The sequence below is a fragment of the Haliaeetus albicilla genome, chromosome 9 (assembly GCF_947461875.1).
Source record: "Haliaeetus albicilla chromosome 9, bHalAlb1.1, whole genome shotgun sequence".
Taxonomy (NCBI): Eukaryota; Metazoa; Chordata; class Aves; order Accipitriformes; family Accipitridae; genus Haliaeetus; species Haliaeetus albicilla.
Genome location: NC_091491.1, coordinates 33,245,179 through 33,264,294, shown reverse-complemented (window position 1 = coordinate 33,264,294; position 19,116 = coordinate 33,245,179). Strand labels below are relative to the sequence as shown.

General features: G+C 42.8%; 1 protein-coding gene across 6 annotated transcripts in view; it reads left to right on the top strand.

The window, feature by feature from the left end:
• Positions 1–956: 956 nt before the first annotated feature.
• The window catches only part of ABCC5 (ATP binding cassette subfamily C member 5), a 73,324-nt gene continuing 55,164 nt past the window's right edge, over positions 957–19,116 (top strand). For 2 of the 6 annotated variants that reach the window (XM_069792538.1, XM_069792528.1), the window contains exons 1-5: positions 957–1,093; positions 2,550–2,724; positions 17,608–17,768; positions 17,991–18,146; positions 18,908–19,055. In XM_069792538.1, the coding sequence (XP_069648639.1) occupies positions 2,596–2,724; positions 17,608–17,768; positions 17,991–18,146; positions 18,908–19,055 (594 nt within the window). In that variant the 5' untranslated portion in view covers positions 957–1,093; positions 2,550–2,595. Of the gene's footprint in view, positions 1,094–1,708; positions 1,795–1,906; positions 2,143–2,549; positions 2,725–17,607; positions 17,769–17,990; positions 18,147–18,907; positions 19,056–19,116 lie in introns of those variants that run through there. The other 4 variants (XM_069792532.1, XM_069792533.1, XM_069792531.1 and 1 more) reach the window with 3 other exon arrangements.

The window sequence follows — 19,116 nt, the reverse complement described above, 5'->3', positions numbered from 1 at the left end:
GGCAAAGCTTGACCGGGACACGTTCACAGCCCCTTTAGCTGGTCTGAGTCCCTTCAGAGGGGCAGAGCAGGGGCTTCCCTCCCCTCCTGCTCCGCGCCTGCCGTGCTGCAAAGAGCTGCCCGCAGAAGCCAGCGCTCCAGCCCCAGCCGTGGTAAAGGTTAAGCCCCAGATAAAGACACAGCCGCGCTTTCCCCGGCCGAAGGGCTGTAAATAACCGGCAGCGAGTGACAGGGCCGGCAGAGGGGCGGCTGCAACCCAGGCCCAGGCGGGAGGCGTCGCTCCTCCCGCTCTGGCCGCCAGCCCCTACCGCTCCGGCTGCCGCCGCTGCGCCTCTGCAAACCGGGCAGCGCCCTGCGGCAGCTCCCGCTGCCGGGAGCCGTGCCTGCGGCGGGCCGGTTGGGGGGGGGGCGGGGACGGACACCGAGATCACCCTCGTCCTCCCCGCAGCTCGGCGCCAGGTCCCTCGGCTTTGCGTGCGGCTGTCCGAGCTGAGAGTGGGGTCCTTCTTCCCACCCCACGTTCGCCCGGGGCGGGCGGATCGCCCCGTCCTCCCCGCACTGCACCGGCCGCACGCTCCTGCACTGCGCTGCGCTGCATTGCACCGCGTTGCGTCCTGCGACCTCGCCATCCCTTGCACCGCGCCGCATTTGCATCGCATTTGCATTGCATTTGCATGGCAGCGCGCTGCCTCGCACCGCTGCCGTGACCGTGCCGTGCGGCGCGCGCTGTCCCTGGGGGGGGCGCGCGCCGCGCCCCGCCCCGGCGGCTCCAGCCGGCCGGCGGCGAACGTTCCAGACCCCCCACGCTGCGGCAGGAGCGGCGGGAAGGGACTGGGCGGGGGTACGGCTGGGAGGGGCGCCCAGGCGGAGGTGGACACCACGGGGCCTTCTGGGAAACGTAGTTCCCGGGCCAGGGGCCGCCGGGTGGCCAGCGCAGAGGCGCGGACTACATTTCCCGTGGGGCGCCAGGAAGGAACGGCCGCCGCAGCCCCCGCGCAGGCGCAGTGGGGACGCCGGAACCGCTATAAGGGATGTTGTTTGGCTTTGCGGCCGCTGAGTGGAGAAGCCGCAGCGGGGGTAGTCGCCGGGCGGAGGTGAGCGGAGCCGCCCCGCCCGTTACCGGGGGCGGGTGCTGAGGTGGGGATGGGAAGCGACCCTTTGTGTGGGCGAGGGGGCCGCCGCGCGGCTGAGGAGGCGGCTTTGCCGCCCTTTTTTTCTGTGAGGAGGCCGGTCGAGCGGTGTTCTGTGTGTGTGTGTGTCCCCCTCAGCCCCCCGTTGAAGAGGGCTGCGCTGTGCCCCCCTCCCGCCGAGAGCTTGGGGCCGTCGCTGTCCGTCCTACCCCGGCTGGAGTGGGGGGATCCGTCCGTGAGCGGGGAGGGCCTCCCTTGGTTACGCCGGTGCGGCGGAGACACGGGGAGGCGGCGGGGGGCGATAGGGGAAGGGGGGACCCCCCGCCTACCCCCCCCCGGGTTGCTTGGGGGTGGCAGGTCGGGGGAGGCTGGCTCGCATCCCTGTTGCAGGAGGGATGGCGAGCCAGCAGGGTGCAGCAGCCCCGGGACCTGCTGCTCTGCAGCATCCTCGCCCGGCGCTGACACCTACGGCCCCGGGGGTGGGGGAGCAGCGCCGAGCTGCGCGGGGTGGGGGGCGGCCGCCGGTGGGCTGGGGCTGGGTGCTGGAAAGCTGCGTTGGGGGCGACTTGTGCCGGCGGATGAGGGAAGGAGGCCGCTTCTGCAGGCGGCGGCGGAGAGGTGGCAGCCCAGCGCACCCGAGCCAAACCTGCCGATGCAGATTTTGAGTAATGTAACTTAACCAGGCTTCTTCCGTCGTGTTGAAGGCAAGTGACAGAATGCAATAAAGCGGAGTTCTAAAACAAAGCCTTGGGGTGGGCGGTGATTTTCTTTTCGGGACTTCCATTCTCCTTCTGACCTTACAGTGTAATTTGATAGGTCGAGGGAAAACCTGCAGCGCTGAAGACATGACTCCTTCCTGTGCATGTTCGTAGCTAATGACAGATAGCTCAAGCTTATGGAGAAGTGAATAACGCTATAGGGAAGGAATATACTTTTCTCTAGAGTGTGTGTGGAATGACTTGTTTTATCATGTGGTATCTCTAGAGACATCAGTTTTGAAGAACTTTGTACTGGTAGGTTGTTGCATATGTGCAACTTTAGACACTAACAGAATATTTAAGGGATTTGATCTTCCAAGTTAAGTTTCTCAAGGTTTCAACTAAATACTGTAGTTATTACTTTAATCTGTCAGATTGCATAACTGTATTTCAGAGTTCTAAGGGAGGAAGTATGACAGTACTCTAGTGCATTGAGAATCATTGTACTATTTGGTTACCTCAGGGTATGTTTAAACTAGTTCAGGAGAAGTTAGTCTTCTGTGGGTTTCCAAAGTCACATTATTACTGTCCTGTTGTAATAAAATTATTTTACAGTCGCTTTCTGATTTTTATTTCAAAAATAAACTTTAAAACTAGATGTCTAAAAGTAACTGGTGTGTTGGGCATAGCATGTAATGAAGTGGAATTTAATTATTTTTCAGATATTTGAGGTGAAAATACACGTGTAAACCCTGGCGTTTACAGAAGATGAAAGACATCGACATAGGAAAAGAGTACATTATACCCAGTCCTGGGTATAGAAGTGTGAGGGAGAGAGCCAACTCAGTGCAGCGTGAAGAGCAGGAAGGGTCAAGATTTCAGCATGCTAAACATAAGGTCAGTTTATTTTTTCATTGTTTGTTTTGCAGTCTATGCTTATTAAATTAGATGCAGCAGCAGCCTTTTTGCTTTGCCAGCTCTATATAGATTCACTGCATTGAAGGTCGATAATGAGTATTCCCTTTTGTATGGAAGAGGTCATTCCAAGGGGTACTGTAGCTATCTTGGTAACAAGTCTGAGCACTTATTAAGCATTTTTTACTTTTAAATGTGACTTTTTAGTAACATTTGAACAAGATAAGTCTTTTTCTAGTATTCAGATCTTGATGCGAATCCAGGAAATGTTTTAAGCTTTTGTACTTAAGAGAATCATTACAAGCAAGCAAGAACAGTGAAGAGCTCAGCACAAATCATGCACCATTCAGTGTTGGCAGCTGAAAAAACTCTTAATCGTGCCATGTTTTTCTTGAGGATTAATTTTCTAAAGCAGATGTCTAGCTTGCTCTAGTAGCAAGACTTTTACTTTTTCCCCTCAGATGGAAGTAATTTGTATTGAATGCTGTTGTGCATCTGTGTATTTAACATGCTGAGGTGCTGTCATAATTCTAGTTTAATTTGAGAGCTGGTTCTTGAAATAACCACTGTCTTAGAGCTTGCATGTTGTTGTTCTGAGCTTCTAATTTCTAGAGCTTGTTCTCACTGAAAAGAGTGCATATACCAAGTGCTATAGGGCAAAAAAACTGCACAGATAAATGGAAACACCCACACTGGTGAAAGATACAGTCTGAAACTAATAACCTGTGCCAGTTGAAGACGACTAAAAATATTAGCTGCTCTGAATGCTAGCACTGAAATATTTTCTTGCGTGTCCTGTTCTTAACCTTTCCTAAAATACTAATGTAGAAGTTTTTGAAGCCAAAGAAATAAAGTTAATACTGCCAATGTCTGATCTTTGCAATGACAAGGTGCTTCCATATATGTTGCCGGGCATTCCATATAGATTGCCTGCGACAGCCCTGGTTTGAGAGGATGGAAATAGGGGAACTTGCTGTATTTCTATGAAGAATTGTGAAAGGCTTAAGTTTTGCTGCATTATACTGGACACTGAGATACTATGTACTTTAGGTAAGGCTTGCCTTGTTTCACTGGGGCTTAAAGGGTTTTGCCAAGTGTTTTTTGTGTGGGCTAACAGTGCTGCACTGCTGTTTTTTGAGAGTAGTGTTCTGCTCTGCAGCAGGCTGAGTGCAGTTTGTACTTGCAGGCCCTGCAGCTCTTGGTGTCCCTACGGGCTCTATGACTCAGCAGACTATTGCTGATGGTGTTCAGAGGAAGGTAGAGTGTCTGATTGCATTAGAGCAGGCACTGATGCAGAACTAAGAGCCCTCTGGAGTCACAGTGCAGCTGCTTAATGGCATTTATTATGTTGATGTCATGGGCTTGCCATCCACTGTACATCATCCAGTAGCAAATCTGCTCTGTCAAATTAGTGGTGACAACAGTGATGCCATTGGTGTACAGCTTTGTTTCCTGACCAGTGGCAGTGGAGTTAAGCAGTAATCATAGCATGTTATCTCTGCCCATTGGTCTGCATCATCTAATCATGTTGATGCCTGGTTTAACTTTTGAGGACAAAATCCTTGTTTTACCTCTAAACCTTTTGAATGAATGAAATCAGTCAAACCAGCATATTTGGTTTTTTTCTGAAGGCTGAAAGTAAGCTCAGTCCTGCATGCCTGTACAGCATGGCATTAAAATCTCTAACTCTGAGGCAGCTCGAGGTCAACTTAACTCTGTTTACCCTCCTACCTCTACCATTTGATTTGCTGCCCATGACTATAGGGTAGTAGACTCAGATAATTGATTGCAGAAGAGGGATTCTGTAAAATTTTTGATTACTGATGCAAGAAAATGGTTCACTCTGGTTCTTACCTAGAACTTTATCTGGTTTGGTTTCTTTGAGTAGAGGAATGAACCTAACTTATCCTGCTGATGGAATCGGCTAGTTCTGATAGGTTACCCATCTTACTTGCTAGTTATCTTGCTCAGTATGCCATGGTTGAGTTAATTTCTAGCTCAAATGTTGGTATGCTTTTTGTTTTGCTAGTCTTACAGCTTGGATGTATACAATCCATAAACAAAACCAGCTCTGAATTCATTGTTGCATGTCAGTAAGATTAAATCCTGCTTACTTGCAAAATCCTGAGGTTAAGTAAAGGAGCTGTATTCATAACACCTTATCTAAGTTAATGTTTGTGTTTGTGTGTACCAAGCTTATTCCATTCTAGTTGAAACAAGCTCTGGTTTCAGCAGCATTATTAGCCTTATCACTTTTTGGGATGCTTTATACTTTTGGTAACAGGGATATAGGCAAAGACTTCCCTTTCATAAGGTTGAGCTTTGCCTGTTTGGTCAAGCACTTCCCCTCTGCCTCTGACAAAAGGGTAGAAGCTGTAGCTCAGCTGTTAAGGAAATGGTGTTTCAAGGGGAGAGAAGGGACTGTGCCCTTCACTACTTTATCCTTTATGAAACCTGGGATTGGGTCAGATGACCAAGCTGGCTTATTGGGCGCATGTTGGCACAGCTGGTGACAGAGCACAATGGAGGACTGATGTGATGAGGAAGGGTAGGACCACAGCAGTTCTGATAGAGGAGTTAAGCTGTAGTGGAACTCTTGTCATTTGGACAACAGAGTCCAGTGTGCTGTCAGTAGAGATTTTGGGACTCTCAAATTTCTTGTAGAAAACCTAGCTCAGGGTTTGAACTAGCTTCACCAAAAAATGACAAAGCTGTAAGCATGATCTGTATAGCAAGTAACAAACTGCAAGCAGGTTAAGGCTGTTATTTCACCACTAACTTCAGATCTTTGTGGAATGCAGGTTTGGGACTGTTTTGCAGCAGACTTATACTGTGTGAGGTAGGCTTTTTGCTAACATGTTGTGTAGGTACCTCATACCTCGTAGAGCAAGACAGAACTGCGTAGTTCCCTCTGAGGAGGATACAGGAACATGCTCCCTCTGGTAGTCAAGGACCACTGGTTAATGGCCAGTGGCAGTGACCACTTCTGGTAGGGCTACAGGTACATTTGACTGATCAATGACATGACTCATTGTTTTTTCTGTTGCCCACATTGCTGCATTTTTATACATCCTTCTTAACTTGAAGTGGACAAGACTGGTTGATAGCCTGATCAAGATCTTTAGAGGTGAAAGACCTATTTTACTAGTGAGCCAATGTCCCAGAGCCTTTTTGTATGTCTATTCTTTGCCTTGCATAAAGGTTATATTCAACTTTGCTCTTTCTGTCCTGAAATCTCCATACTGATGTTCAGATTTCCTGCTGAAAGGATGCTGAAATGGGTGTTCATGACAATGAAAAAGAACTTGCAATTCTTTCCTTAGAAGCATAAATGCTGTTTGGTCACAGCCTGAAAGATCATGTATTTGAAAGACAGGAGCTTTTCAAATAGGCTTCCTGGAATCATAATTGAAATCATGCTGCAATATAAGTAGGTCTAATCCAACATTTCCTTGTGCTTAATGGGAGTGTTGCTATAGAAATTTGGACCTCTGAAATAGGTACTCTGGGACTGAAATTGAAGAAAATTTTTATTCAGCTTGTGAATGCATATATTCACCTCATGAATAAGTTTCTGTAGTGTGTTCTTATAACAATTGATTTTTAAGTCTTTGTTGGGAGACCTTAATATGGCTTACAAAATAGGGTGTTAACTACATGTTCCCAATGCATAATACCATACTAATGGGGTTTATTGTATGTGGGGGCATGGCTCTTCTGAATGAAGATGACTTCTGGGTGCACTTGCTACCTAGCACTATAGTCAGTAGTCCTCATCTGTAGGAAGCTGTTACATTACCAGTGAATAAAAGTTAATGGATATTTTGAAATATCGATTTATACTTATACCTTTAGAACTTTTTGTTCTCACAACTTGAAGGGCACACAAGCATTCTATCTGAAGTAATTGTATTTAGTTTTTCTCCTTGAAGCAGTGTGTCCTGAGGAGGACAGATCCCATTGTGTCTATGAAAAATACTATAAAATGACAGATGAGGAAGAGAAATAATTTGTTTTCAAAGTGGTTTTGGAGTAGGTTCTTCCATCAAATAAGCATGAAGTCTGTATTTGAGAACAGCAGGTGAATATTTTGTTCCCCTACCCCATTATGTTTGCAACAACAGAAGAGGATGTGGAAGCAGCTTGTTCTCATGATATACGATGCTTGTGAGAACTCAATTCTTAAAATTTGAGTACCTAAGTTAACAATGCTAGGGCACTAATTTACAAATTGTACTCTAAGCTGTAATTGGTTCTGACTGGAATGTAGTGTTCAGGATTATGTTCTTGCTGCTGAAGCATAATAACTGCATCTGCACTATCTGTGGTAAGCCTCAAGTGCAAATTGCTGCATTTCAAGACACTGGACAGTGTGGAACTGTAGATGGCTTTTAACGTGCCGGAAAAATGTGTTGCTAACTTTAGCTATCAGAAGCCCTACTAAGACTCCTGTCCTCACCTTGATCTCTTATTTTTCAGGTTTGTCTCTGACAGCTTTTGCCAAAGACAGCAGAGAATGTGATCGGAACTTGTTGGAGTTGATGTAAATCCTTCAAGCGCTAATAGCTTTGAAGTGATTTATCACGGTCTGACTGTTCAACAGTCAGATCAACTCTGCCTCTCAACCTTTCTGGAGCATCTGAAGTGTCTGAACCAACTGTGCTGCATAATGTGTTCAAAAATAGGAATGTGAGTGTAGCCTGGGTACTAGTGCCTTGGTACTCCATGCTCAGAGCAGGCCTTCTAGACAGCTTAACTATAAGATTTTAGTTGTAGCTGAAGCTGCTGGATGCCTCTGCATTTTTCCAGAGGATTCCATATTTTCATAACCAAGTGAATGCAGAACTTTAGTAATCACAGCCTAAGCAGGCTCTTAAGGGTTGTAGGTGTTCTGAATTGGTCTTTACACAGACAGATACTGCTATATGGCTGGCTCAGATCACAACTAGAAGCTGCAGCAGTTTGAGCTGATGCCAGTGCTTGGTCATCTCATTGCTGTTTGGGTGTGCTAGGAGATATGTGCAAGAGTAGAGGAAATCTGGATGTGTGTGTTCCTATATTTCTGAAACTTGTAACTGCTGCCATCGTGCTTGGTATGGCTACACTTAGCAGCTTGAGGATCTCTTGTTAGTAACAGACTACACACAAGTGCAGTCTTAGATACCTTATTTTCTCAGATCATAGCTACATAGAATGTGAGAGAGTACTTAATTTGGGTAGTGTTGCTGTAAAACATGTAAAACTGACACAGGTGCACATATATAACAAGAAACCTGAATTCTTACAATAATTGCAACCTAGAACCAAAATTTCAGCTTTTGCAGTATGATGCATTTGTGTATTCTGCTGCAGAGCCTGACTGCAAGGAGATACTTACTTCCTGGGGCTGTTATGATAAAATTGGAAAGTAATGCTATTAAACTTCGTATTGTCACTTGACTCTTCTACGAAGTAGGAAAGAAAACAATGTTTGTCCAGTGATCTTCGGAAGCCTTATGTAAAAGGCTATGCTAGGTGAGGCATGCTCCTCTATGGATCCTGCTTTGGTGTGTTCTTCCCCTGCTGTGAACAAACTGCTGCACTATAAGAGCACTAATGCAGGGAGTAGGTATGATACATTCTAAAATGAACCAATTCCTCCTGACTAACAGGCAGTGGATCAGATCTGTTACAGTATGTGTAACATCAGCTCTGAAGGCTGAAAATCTAATGCTGTAATTGAGCAGCTGAATTAGCAGGGAATTTAGGTGACTTGATGACTAGACCAGTTCTGTGGACAGTGCTTACAAAAGGTGCTGCATAATGTTATTCTCTTAGTTGTTTTAATTGAACACTATATGGTACATACTGTCATAGGAACAAATTGTGATGCAGAGTCTACAACTCTGATACAACTTGTGTGGTATCTCAACACATGCAGTATGGTGGATAGAAACATTGTGCTAATAAACCTCTAAAATTGGTACAGCTGGGGAATTTCTGTTTCAGAGGAACGGTTTTCCTACAGTTCATTATTCTAGAGCATTTGTAATGGGTGGGCATTGGCAAGCTGAAGTGTCTGTAGGCTGGGGCCCTTAGACAAGGAGAAGCCACTGCTGGTACAGGTAGGAGACTTCTGGGGGGAAAAAGCAGCCACCATAATGTTTTATGCTGAGAGGACGCAGATGGCAGGAAGGAGAGGGTAAATGGAGTCAAGGTCTTAAATATAAAGGAAGGTTAGAAATTAGGAACACGTAAGCCCCCATGCTGAAGGAGGCTAAGGTGAACAATGCATGAAACTGAAAGATAGCAGCCCTCAAATCCAGTTTAAGTGACTTAACTGCCCTGACAGTGCCTAGAATATCTGTGGAAGTACCCTTGTTAAAAGCTGTAGAGAATTTTCCTGTTGTAAATTTGATGGTACTAAACCTTTGTAACCATTGCACGGGAAGGAAAGGAAGGAGGCTGAAAACTCTTTTGCATTCCTTAGCGTTTCTACTTTGGTTTACTATTATGCCATCTACAGATGTTTAAGGGGTGAGTAGACAGTGCAGCTCTATCAGGAGCATGTAAAATGCTCTCAAGTTCAATTTTGAGCTATTCTGGTGATTCTTTCAGAAATTGGTCTGAAGATTCTCAGTGTGATCAGCAGAGCAGAAACTTGGGGATAAATCTACATAATTAACTCAAGAAGGCAAACCTAGACAAGTGAAGTGCCTACATACGGAAGGCATATTTTTCTCTAAATATTAACTATTTTTACTTTTTCAAGTCAAGTGAAAGCAAAACTTTAAAATCTGCTTTGTCAGTAGTTATCTTTGAAAACTTTGAACACAATTAGACTATGTGCAGAAGCAAACATTCATACTTTCTAAAGATGCATTACTTCCATGATATCCCCAAAGAACTGAACGTATTGGTTACAGTCATGTTCTGTCAAGTTGTTTTACCATGGACTTCAACTTCTGCTAAAGTAGTCACTAACTTGACACAAGATCCTTGACTTGGTTGTCGGTGAATGTTTTATGACGATTTTCTAACCACTCTGAAGTGATATTTCTATCTCATCCTTCATGTATATATGTACATATTGCCAGCTGAGAAAGGAGCATATCTATCAGCCAGTCACATATCAAAAGTTTACCTGAAACTTGGAGGGAGGTTAATTGTATCTGAGAAGCCTTACACTTAGTAACAGGAGGAAGAAAAAGGCAAAAGCCTTCACTGGGGCAGAGGCATTCTCTAGAGGAACACTGGTGTTCTGGCTAATTCATGCCTTCCATTGAAACTCTGCTGCCTTCTTTAGTACATGCACTAACAATCTTTTAAGTCTTTAGTCACATGATAAAACCTCAGATCTGGCCAGTTGCCAGTATTGTCTTTGACTACTATTGGTTGCTGTTCCTTTGTTCAAAGCAGATTTGTAAATCAGCCTGCTCATGACCAAAAGTGTGTAAGGAGCATATTAACTGTCAGTGAAGGAAAGCTTGCAATAACTTTTTCCATTGTAGTGTTCCATATTAGTGCTGGAAACATTATGCCCTATGGCTGTCTCAAACTCAGTGTACAGTTATAAGAGTTGCCAGAAGGATTTGATTGATCCATCCCAAACTACTGGAGAACTTAATGTGAAATGAGTCAAAACTCACTTATATGCAGGGAGTTCTGATACCTTGAGACACTGTGATGGTTATTAGTTTTTGAGCATTCGTATCCTAGTGCTAAGGAATAGTTGTGGTCTGAACTGCATACTGTGAACAGGCTGTTCCACAAACAAAATCTGTATTTTGGTCCTTTTTGAGGACTAAGGTTAAAGAATTTCAAAGCCAACATGTTTGGAGCCCTGAGGTGTTTACTTTGAGTTTACTAGTTAATTTGTCACCTGAGTGGGGTGCTCCTTGCTTTTGGAACCATGTGTTGGTACAGGAAGGCAAGTTGAATAAAAGGCTGTTGTATTAAGCTTGGTAAATGCTGTGGTGTCAAGGCTTCTGCTGTCATTCATTGGTGGTTCCACTCCACAGCAGTTTGAGTTTAAAGACTCCCTGGATACTCCTGGTGTTGTACTAAATTGACCTGTGTAGCTTCTGTTGTGACCTAGCTTACACATGGCTTGAGTAAAGGATATTACTGGAAGAACACCTCCAGCACATGGCAAGCTGTCTGCATGTAGTTCAGGGTAGCAGGGCTTACCTGAGTGAGTCGGGAGCCAAATCCTCAGCCTGTGCTCTGTTAGTTTGATCTGCTTAGTGAGGAGTTAGTTTCCCAGCTTTGTGGTCAGAGCATGTGTAGGGTGCTAATTCTGTAGGGCAACTTAAAGGCTAATCATTATTTCCAATTCCACAGGAGTCTGCTGTTACGGTGCTGTTTGTGCATGAACTATGTAGCTCCAGTGCTGGATGATCAGTGTACCACCTCAGCTCTGAATGAATCCTATATCCTTTGATTACAAGATCATGAATACTAGTTTTAATGCAAAACAAAAGACATGGATTCATGTATACCAGAAACCTAAGCAGGTGCACAACTGCTAGTCAGATGCATACACAACAGCTACTGTTGCAAAATCGTAAAATGAATACTATATGCCAAACTCTGCATTTCTTGGATTGCAGGAATAAGGGGATTTGCCAGGGGAGGGTTTAGAACATCTTACCTCAATGCTAATGCTTGCCAGAATTCAAGGGCAAGATCAAATAAGCAGTGTTCCTGGAAGAAACTGTACTCAGCGAGGACTCTATGTGCATCAAGTAAAAGTGCTCAACATATGTGACTGAAACATTCAGGCACATCACAAACATACATACCCTGATCTTGTTTGGCTAACAGAGCCCTCATATCAGTGCCAAGCACTACTGGGAGGCTTCTGCTCTAATCTGAGGATGCATAAACTCAGGCTAGCTTTGAAACCATGACTCAAATGCTAATTCAACTTCTGCTAATCCTAGCCCAGAAGACCAACTGCAGAGGTCTTGTGTAATGAAGTCACATGTAACAGTGTGTTAGAGTGAATGACTGGACTTCAAGCTGTTGAATCATTGAACTCTTCTGGCAAGTCAGAGCGCACATCTGAACAGCTAATTCTTTTTTCATGTAAGAGAAATATGGCACAGCTGCACTTATTCCTGCATTTGGATATATGGTTGGTGCTGTAAAGAGCTGTTCTTCCCTGTAGCAGAAGCTGGGAAGGCAGCAGAGACATGAGCTTTCATGTATACACCACTTGTCAGGAGATGGAAGAAAATGGAAGCCCTAACTTCTTGACTTGGTTCATTGCAGCAGTCCTGAAAGCTGTGAACATAATTTTTAGGTCTCAAACTATTTGGTGGTCTCATCTTGCTGTTGTGTGAATTCAGCTATACTGTCTGTACTTTGCAAACAATGTATGCAGGTGTCTAAAGGATCAATGCCTCCTTCCTCACACCCATTGTCTGTGATATAGCCCAGTGCCTGCTCCTTCCTGGCTTTCCTTCAGGGAGACAGCTGGTATGGCTGAAACACCAAACTAGTCTTAAAAAGGCTCATGTTCTAATCAGGCAGGGTATTATAAAGCATTCTAGCTACAGAGTAGGCTGGGAGTCTAATGCTGCAATTCCCCCTATTAATACTTTTGTAGATTGTGTACTGCACCAAATCCAGTGAAAGGAGAAGAGATAAATTGCCTTAGTGGGATATAAAGTTCATAGAGCACTTTGCTTCACCAATCAACAGCAGATTTGACAATGTTTGGACCTGCAAACCTACTTAATTTTTACATGCTCCTGCATTTGGTGACTTCCAGAAGTCTGGACAACAGTGCTTTAGGGGTTGCCTGTGCTACCTGCAAAAGCAGTGTATAAGACCCCTAACTACTTTCAAGTGGGGTTATGCTTGAAAAGATTTAGAAGAATTTCTGGGAAGAAGGATGTAATTACAACTGCAAAGTATCTCTTCCTAGATTCTTGTTTTATTTTGGTTTAGTTATCCTTAAGCTAACTGGAACAATTGGTCCTATTCTTCATCAGCCCAAACAAACTAATAACTAATTTTGTTTTGAAACACCAGTCTTTTAGTGAAGTCCCTTAAATATTCTAAAATTTCTGTTCATCCCAGAGTTGTAACATGGAGAATGCTTTAAGCACTGAACAGAACTGGTGATTGTATAATTCCCCTTCTCCCCATATGCCTGCCTAGTCCTGAGGTCTATTGTGCTGGTCTGTTAGTTTCTCATTTGCCTCTCCTTACTGGGAACTTAAACAAAGGAGTGAGGAGGCCTGATGAACTCTGCCTTCTAAATGGAAGAGGTGGGAGTTCCTGTTCTGCAGCATTGCCAACTCAGAGTTCTTTACTACTTAAATAAAACAATTTTAACTTTATGTAATAGTAAATCAACCACAGTAGCTTTTGTATTCTGTATCAGCTGCAAGGATTGATAAAAGAAGCCTTTATATGTCTGCTCTAGTTTCCTGTCAGGTAGAAGTAGGACCAGAAGAGATGCAGCTTCTTCCCTGCAGTGATCTGAGCCCTGGAAGATGTTCTGCCTTATGGAAGGGGAGACAACAGTTGTTTGGTGGGTGGGGTTTGTGTCATATGTTGACTGCATACACATCAAATTCTTTCTCTGCAAGATGAGTAAGGGATTGAAAAAATCTGTTTTGCTTGACCTCCAGGCTTGTCTGGTTTTGCTGTTGTCATCTGACGTTACAGTTGTCAAACCAATAAATTGTTATCTTCTCTGTTAAATGTGAGATTGCCTGTGTGAAAGGGTAGGATCTCACTGTTTTGTGGTGGTTTTTTTTTCCTTCCCATATACAACACAGCTGCCTCCTTTCTCTTCACCTGCTCCCCATCCTCAGAGATAAATGCCCATGTTGGCTGCTTAGCAGGTTTTCAGAAGTGTCCTTCTATTTCACATATTTGAGTTTGCTTGCCTTTCTGTGTGATGTTCCTGATGCCCCTCTTGCTTCCTACAGAACTTCTGTCTGTCTTACCCCTGACATCATGTATATTTGACAGCTTTGTAGCTTGGCTCCTAAATCTTCTGTGTTTTCATGGCCTTCTCACATGACCTTGGTATGTGGATTGTGAATTTGGTACTGCTGTCTCTGATTTAATGAGCAGATCTTTTTCCTTGTCCTTAACAACTTATTTTCTTCATCTCACCCCAACTTTTTGTGATGACATGTCTTGAGCTAACCATGTCATCTTTCTGGCTCTCACATTACCTTATGTGTTTACCATTGCTATGACCAATTTGTTGGACAAGGAAATCATGATAACAGGTGCTTTTAGGGTTTTATTGCTCTCAAGTTGCAAAAAGTCAGAGCGGGGAGGTGTGCTCTGTGGTAGCAGCACCAGCCATGTTTCTCTTTCTCTGCTTATCTGTGAGCTAGCTGTGGAGGTAAAAGAACATGGCAAGATCATGTGTGTAGTGATACTTCCTTAGTACTCTCAGTACTCTTGGGGATTGCTCTCAGGATTAAAAGTTTAACTGTTAATCTGTTAATTTTCCCAGTCATCTGTTGAATCATATCAGCCTGCACCCAGGTGTGCCATAGCTTCATGAAATGTAGAGTGCAGAACCATTACTCTCTATTAGGAGCTGCCCATGGCTTCAGAAACTTTTTTTGGAATCTACCAGCTATTAATAAGATGATGGGTAAATGATTGCTGTTACCTTCTGTCATGCATTTAATAAGCCATGATATGCTTATCCTATGTGAGTTTAATTCTCCCATTTTAAGTCCATTTATGCATTTCAACTTTACAGCATCCTATGACAGAAAATTCTAAATTTAAGTGAAAAACATTAATTTCACTGAGTGTCCCTGTTTCTTTTGTTGTAAGAACAGTTGGTGATCATTCCCTGGTTATCTTCTTCGTGCCATTCATGACTTTATGGACCTCTCAAATACCTGTACCTTATCTTTATTTCTCTCTTCTATCCAGCTGAAAAGTGTTAAATTTATGCTTGTGTAGAAGCTGTTCTAATCCCAACTGTTCTCGTGCTTGCAGAAAGTAATTGTAAGTATAGTACCCTTTTTGAACTGAAGTGATAGGGGACTGACTCTGGTGTTCAAAAAGGAGGCAAATGCTAGGGTTTTTAAGTGGTATGGCAATGTTTCCTGCTTTATTCTTTGTGTCTTTTGTAACTATTCTTCATTGTCTTTTGGCCTTTTTGATGATGCTGAGTAGTGAGCTGCCGTTTTTCAAGAAATGTCTGAATGATCTCCCCCCGACCCCTCCAGTTAGTGATATCTGATTTATCTGATATCTGCGAGCATTTCTTTAGAGTTATCAACACTGTGTTGTATCACCTGGTTCATTGCTTGTATTGGTATATTAATAAGTTGCTGAATTAGAAAAAGTGCAGTCTGATTTCTGTTTGATAGTGCAGCCATGATTTATTAGACATTTATTTCAAGAGCAGTGCTGGAGCCTGTTATGTCACATTGCTAATGACTTCTTCAAGGTTTTAGTTTCCAAGAAAACTGTACATGTATGCAGGCAATCAGGATGTTGCCAGTTGAACACCTGAAAAAATAATAGGGATTCAGAAACCTAGATTAACAGTGTTGGGGTTGTTGCTAGTTTTTGTAATTTAGTCTTTTGCTCTAGAAATGCATTGTAGAACTGCTTAGGAGTCTCATTTCTTCCTGATTAAACTCTGTGCTTTGAAGATTTTCTAATGTGACGCAGAACTGTATGGACTTTCTTAGAATCTTAATTGTGCAGTAGTGTGATGCATTTGTTTCTTGATAGTTGTGCCTGTGGGATTTTGACAACCTTGCGAAGATGGAGATGAGCAATGCACTTGACTAGGGTTTTGCGCTTATACTTGCCTTTATGGCAAGACATGATAAAGGCCTTTCAGAGGCAGTGCCCTAGTCTTTTATCAATGCATCTTTTCCACCTTTGCTGAGAGAATTCTGTTGAGCAGCTCTGGAGAGTTTAATTATTTTTCACAGTGAGTGTTTAAAAACATTATCTTTGGACTGCCTAAAAATACTGTATCTTGCAGTTGTGCTTTCTTATTAAAAAGCTATTCTTGTTTGTAAGTGGTGAAAAACTTCTTTTATGCTGACAAATACAGTGGTTTTGGAAGACTTTTTTTAACTTACAGGCACTTTTTGTGTGCTCTGAAAAACAATGATTCTGCAAATAGCCTGTGACATCACTTACAAGCATGTTATCAGCAATAGGGTGTTTGGGCAAATCTGCCTGGGGCTCTTGCAAAGGGTAACAGCAAACTAGCTATAAATTTGTTGGCTGTAACCATAAAAGCAGTGGTGCAGAACTTTTCCCTACTACTGAGTCCTTTGAAACATCTTTGGCAGGTCCCTTATTAATGCTGATTTGGGTAGATTTAGTAAGGTGTTATTGCCCTTAGTAATTTGATACAAAATTGAATGAAAAGTCTTTTAATTCAGATTTCAAGCACTGCATATTTTTGAGTCACTCCATGTATCATGATGTTGTAATGTTCTTTTGTTTTCTTATTACTTAGCTATCTTTTGTAATCATAGCTTTAGGCTTAGTGAATAAGTTTTTTTCAGATCAGGACCGTGGATTGTTGACAACACCCTTAGGCACTATTTAAGTGCTTTGGTTAAATAAAGGACAGATTTATGCTATTATCAATTACCTGTTCTTGTCCTTCACATAAGTGGAAGCTAGGTGTCTTAATGCTACATGCTTACATGTTAATGTAGTACAGACTAAGTCTCCAATAAATGCTGGCATTTCAGACAAAAATTACATAATGAGAAGTTAGGAACCAAGTGCTTGCTATTGATATGCATTTAGTGCTTTGCAGGTACTGTGTTTTTGGGAGGCTACAAGGCCTTACAGTTGCTGTTTTCAAAGTCATAAAGTAACTTTGCTCTGGTAAGGCAACTAATAAGGGTAAACATAGTATCTCTGTTTGTGAGACAGCCAGGAAGATTTTTACCTCAGAACTGTTTTGGTTTTTTTCCACAAAGTAACTCCATGTCAAAAAACTAGGATACAAACAGGTAACGTGACATTGCAATAAATGGTCCATTAAGTTAGCAGAACCAGTAGTGAGCCCTCTGTGAGTATAGATAGCAAGCTAATCTCCTCAGATAGTTTTGCCACATCTAGCTTCTGATCAAAAGGTTTGTTTGAACTCTGCAATGTTTTGACTACTCCATATCACTGCTGTTCCTTTCTCCTCTTAGATTAGTGTTTAGGTCTGCCTTTCACTAGAGCTGTGGAAAAACTCCTCTGAGATAAGGCTTGCCTTTTAAGTGGTTGTTAATAAAGTTGCTGAGCCATTGAGAAGTGTGTCTGGGAGCAGAGAAAATTATCTTTGTTCCCTTTATGGAAAAAGAGAAAAAGCAGGAAGCATGATAAAAGAAAGTACAATTCTCCTTAATGCATATTTGTTTTTTGATCTAATCCAAGTTACTTTTGAAGAAGGGACTTTAGTAGTATTCTGAAAATAATTGGAATTTTCTGTGGATAAGTATCTAAATTACACGAAGAGGGTGTAAATTCATCAAGAAAGTATGTCAATTTCATTGTATTAGCCAGTCACTGATTTCCTGAACTGATGTCATAGGTACTTGATTTTGTAATTTTTCTCTATTGTATTTCCTGTGGCAGGATGCAGGATTAGTCTGGTCTATCCATTTATCCTTTGAATGCAGAGTCACAATACTGGTGTTAATTTATGTTTTGGAAATGCAGCAATCTAATGAGATCTAGAATGTGACCCTTCAGTGTCTTTGCTGCCAGGCTGAAGCCTGTCCTCTAAGACATTTAAATGATAGTAATTACTGTTGCGCAGTAATTTACAGAAGAAAGAGGTGCAAAGTTGCTGGAGTCAGAAGTCATGGACTTTAAACATAGTTTTGACCTCTGACTCTGCTGTCTTTCTTGTAAAAGCAGATTGAATGCCAGGATGCCTTGGAAGCAGCTGCTCGGGCAGAGGGCCTGCCACTGGACACCTCTGTGCATTCCCAGCTGAGAATGCTGGACGAAGAGCATCACAAGGGCAAATACCACCATGGCCTGAACGTGCTGAAACCCATACGGACTACTTCCAAGTAAGTCTTTAGGCAGCAAAAGAACTGATACAGCATTTGCTTTTCAAACCAGTCACAAAGCAGGACTGCAGCTGTAGGTCTGCTGACTGATAGTGAAAACAGAATTTGTTTAGCAAGTATGACTAGCATGGGCCAATTTCAATGAGAGGAGGCTTTGTTTTTCTCAGGGATTTACAATTCTGTTTCCTTTTTCATTTGTTCATGTTTTTTTTTTCCTTTTAGACACCAGCACCCTGTTGATAATGCTGGGCTTTTCTCCTGCATGACCTTCTCCTGGCTCACTCCTTTGGCCCACAGAGCGTACAAGAAAGGGGAATTGTTTATGGATGATGTATGGTCTTTATCAAGGCATGAGTCTTCAGATGTCAATTGTAGAAGGTAGAGATATCTCAGTTATTTTCTTGTTTTGTTTTTGGTTTTTTTTATACGTTAGTTCATGGGCAATGATATAGTATTGCCCTAGAAAAGCAGCACTGATATTGTGTTCTAAAGGCTTTCTCAGAATAGTGGAATGTAGTTTTATCCTTCATAGACCACTTCCTCTCTCTGCACTGCTTCTGTACTCTTGCCAATTTCAGTGAATTTGGAGGATTCTGTCTCCCAGAATGTTTTGCAATTATTTTTCTGATTTTGCACGTCTTTAAACTATTTTTTATTAAAACAAAGTTCTTTCTCAAGGCTACATTGAAAAAAATCTTGTGCTAAAATAATGAAAAGTAATACTGACAGTAGCAAGGTGATTTGAATATGGGTTAGATCTTGTGATCAGGCTAACCTTTTATAGCTAATGTGGAGTCAAAACCTGAGAAAAATTCTCAACTCTTCTGTCAGATCAGCAAGGAAAGACTGTGAGAAGTCAGTATATTAAGATTGCCAAAAAGACTCCAGGCAAAGCAAAAGGCATTGTGCTTTTCATCCCTCTCATCTGTAGAAGTAATGCAACATAGATATTTCAGGATGCAGATATTTGTCTTGATTTATTTCTCTGTACCTCACCATGTATTTATTTCTCTTGATATCTAGTAATTTTTGTTGCTTTAAGCTAGGAAGTGCTTGGAATTTTCACAAAGAAATACCTATGAGATTGTACCTTCTCTCATGGTGAAAAATTTATAGCATGAGGCTTCTGTTTTTATTAGGCTGGAGAGATTGTGGCACGAAGAACTGAAAGAAAGTGGGCCCGATGATGCTTCTCTCCGGAGGGTTGTGTGGATTTTCTGCCGCACGAGGCTCATCATTTCCATAGTGTGTCTGATGATCACGCAGCTCGCTGGTTTTAGTGGACCAGTAAGTAATATCCATCCTTTTTTTAACAACCCCAGAGGGCTCCATCTCATGGCCAACTGTA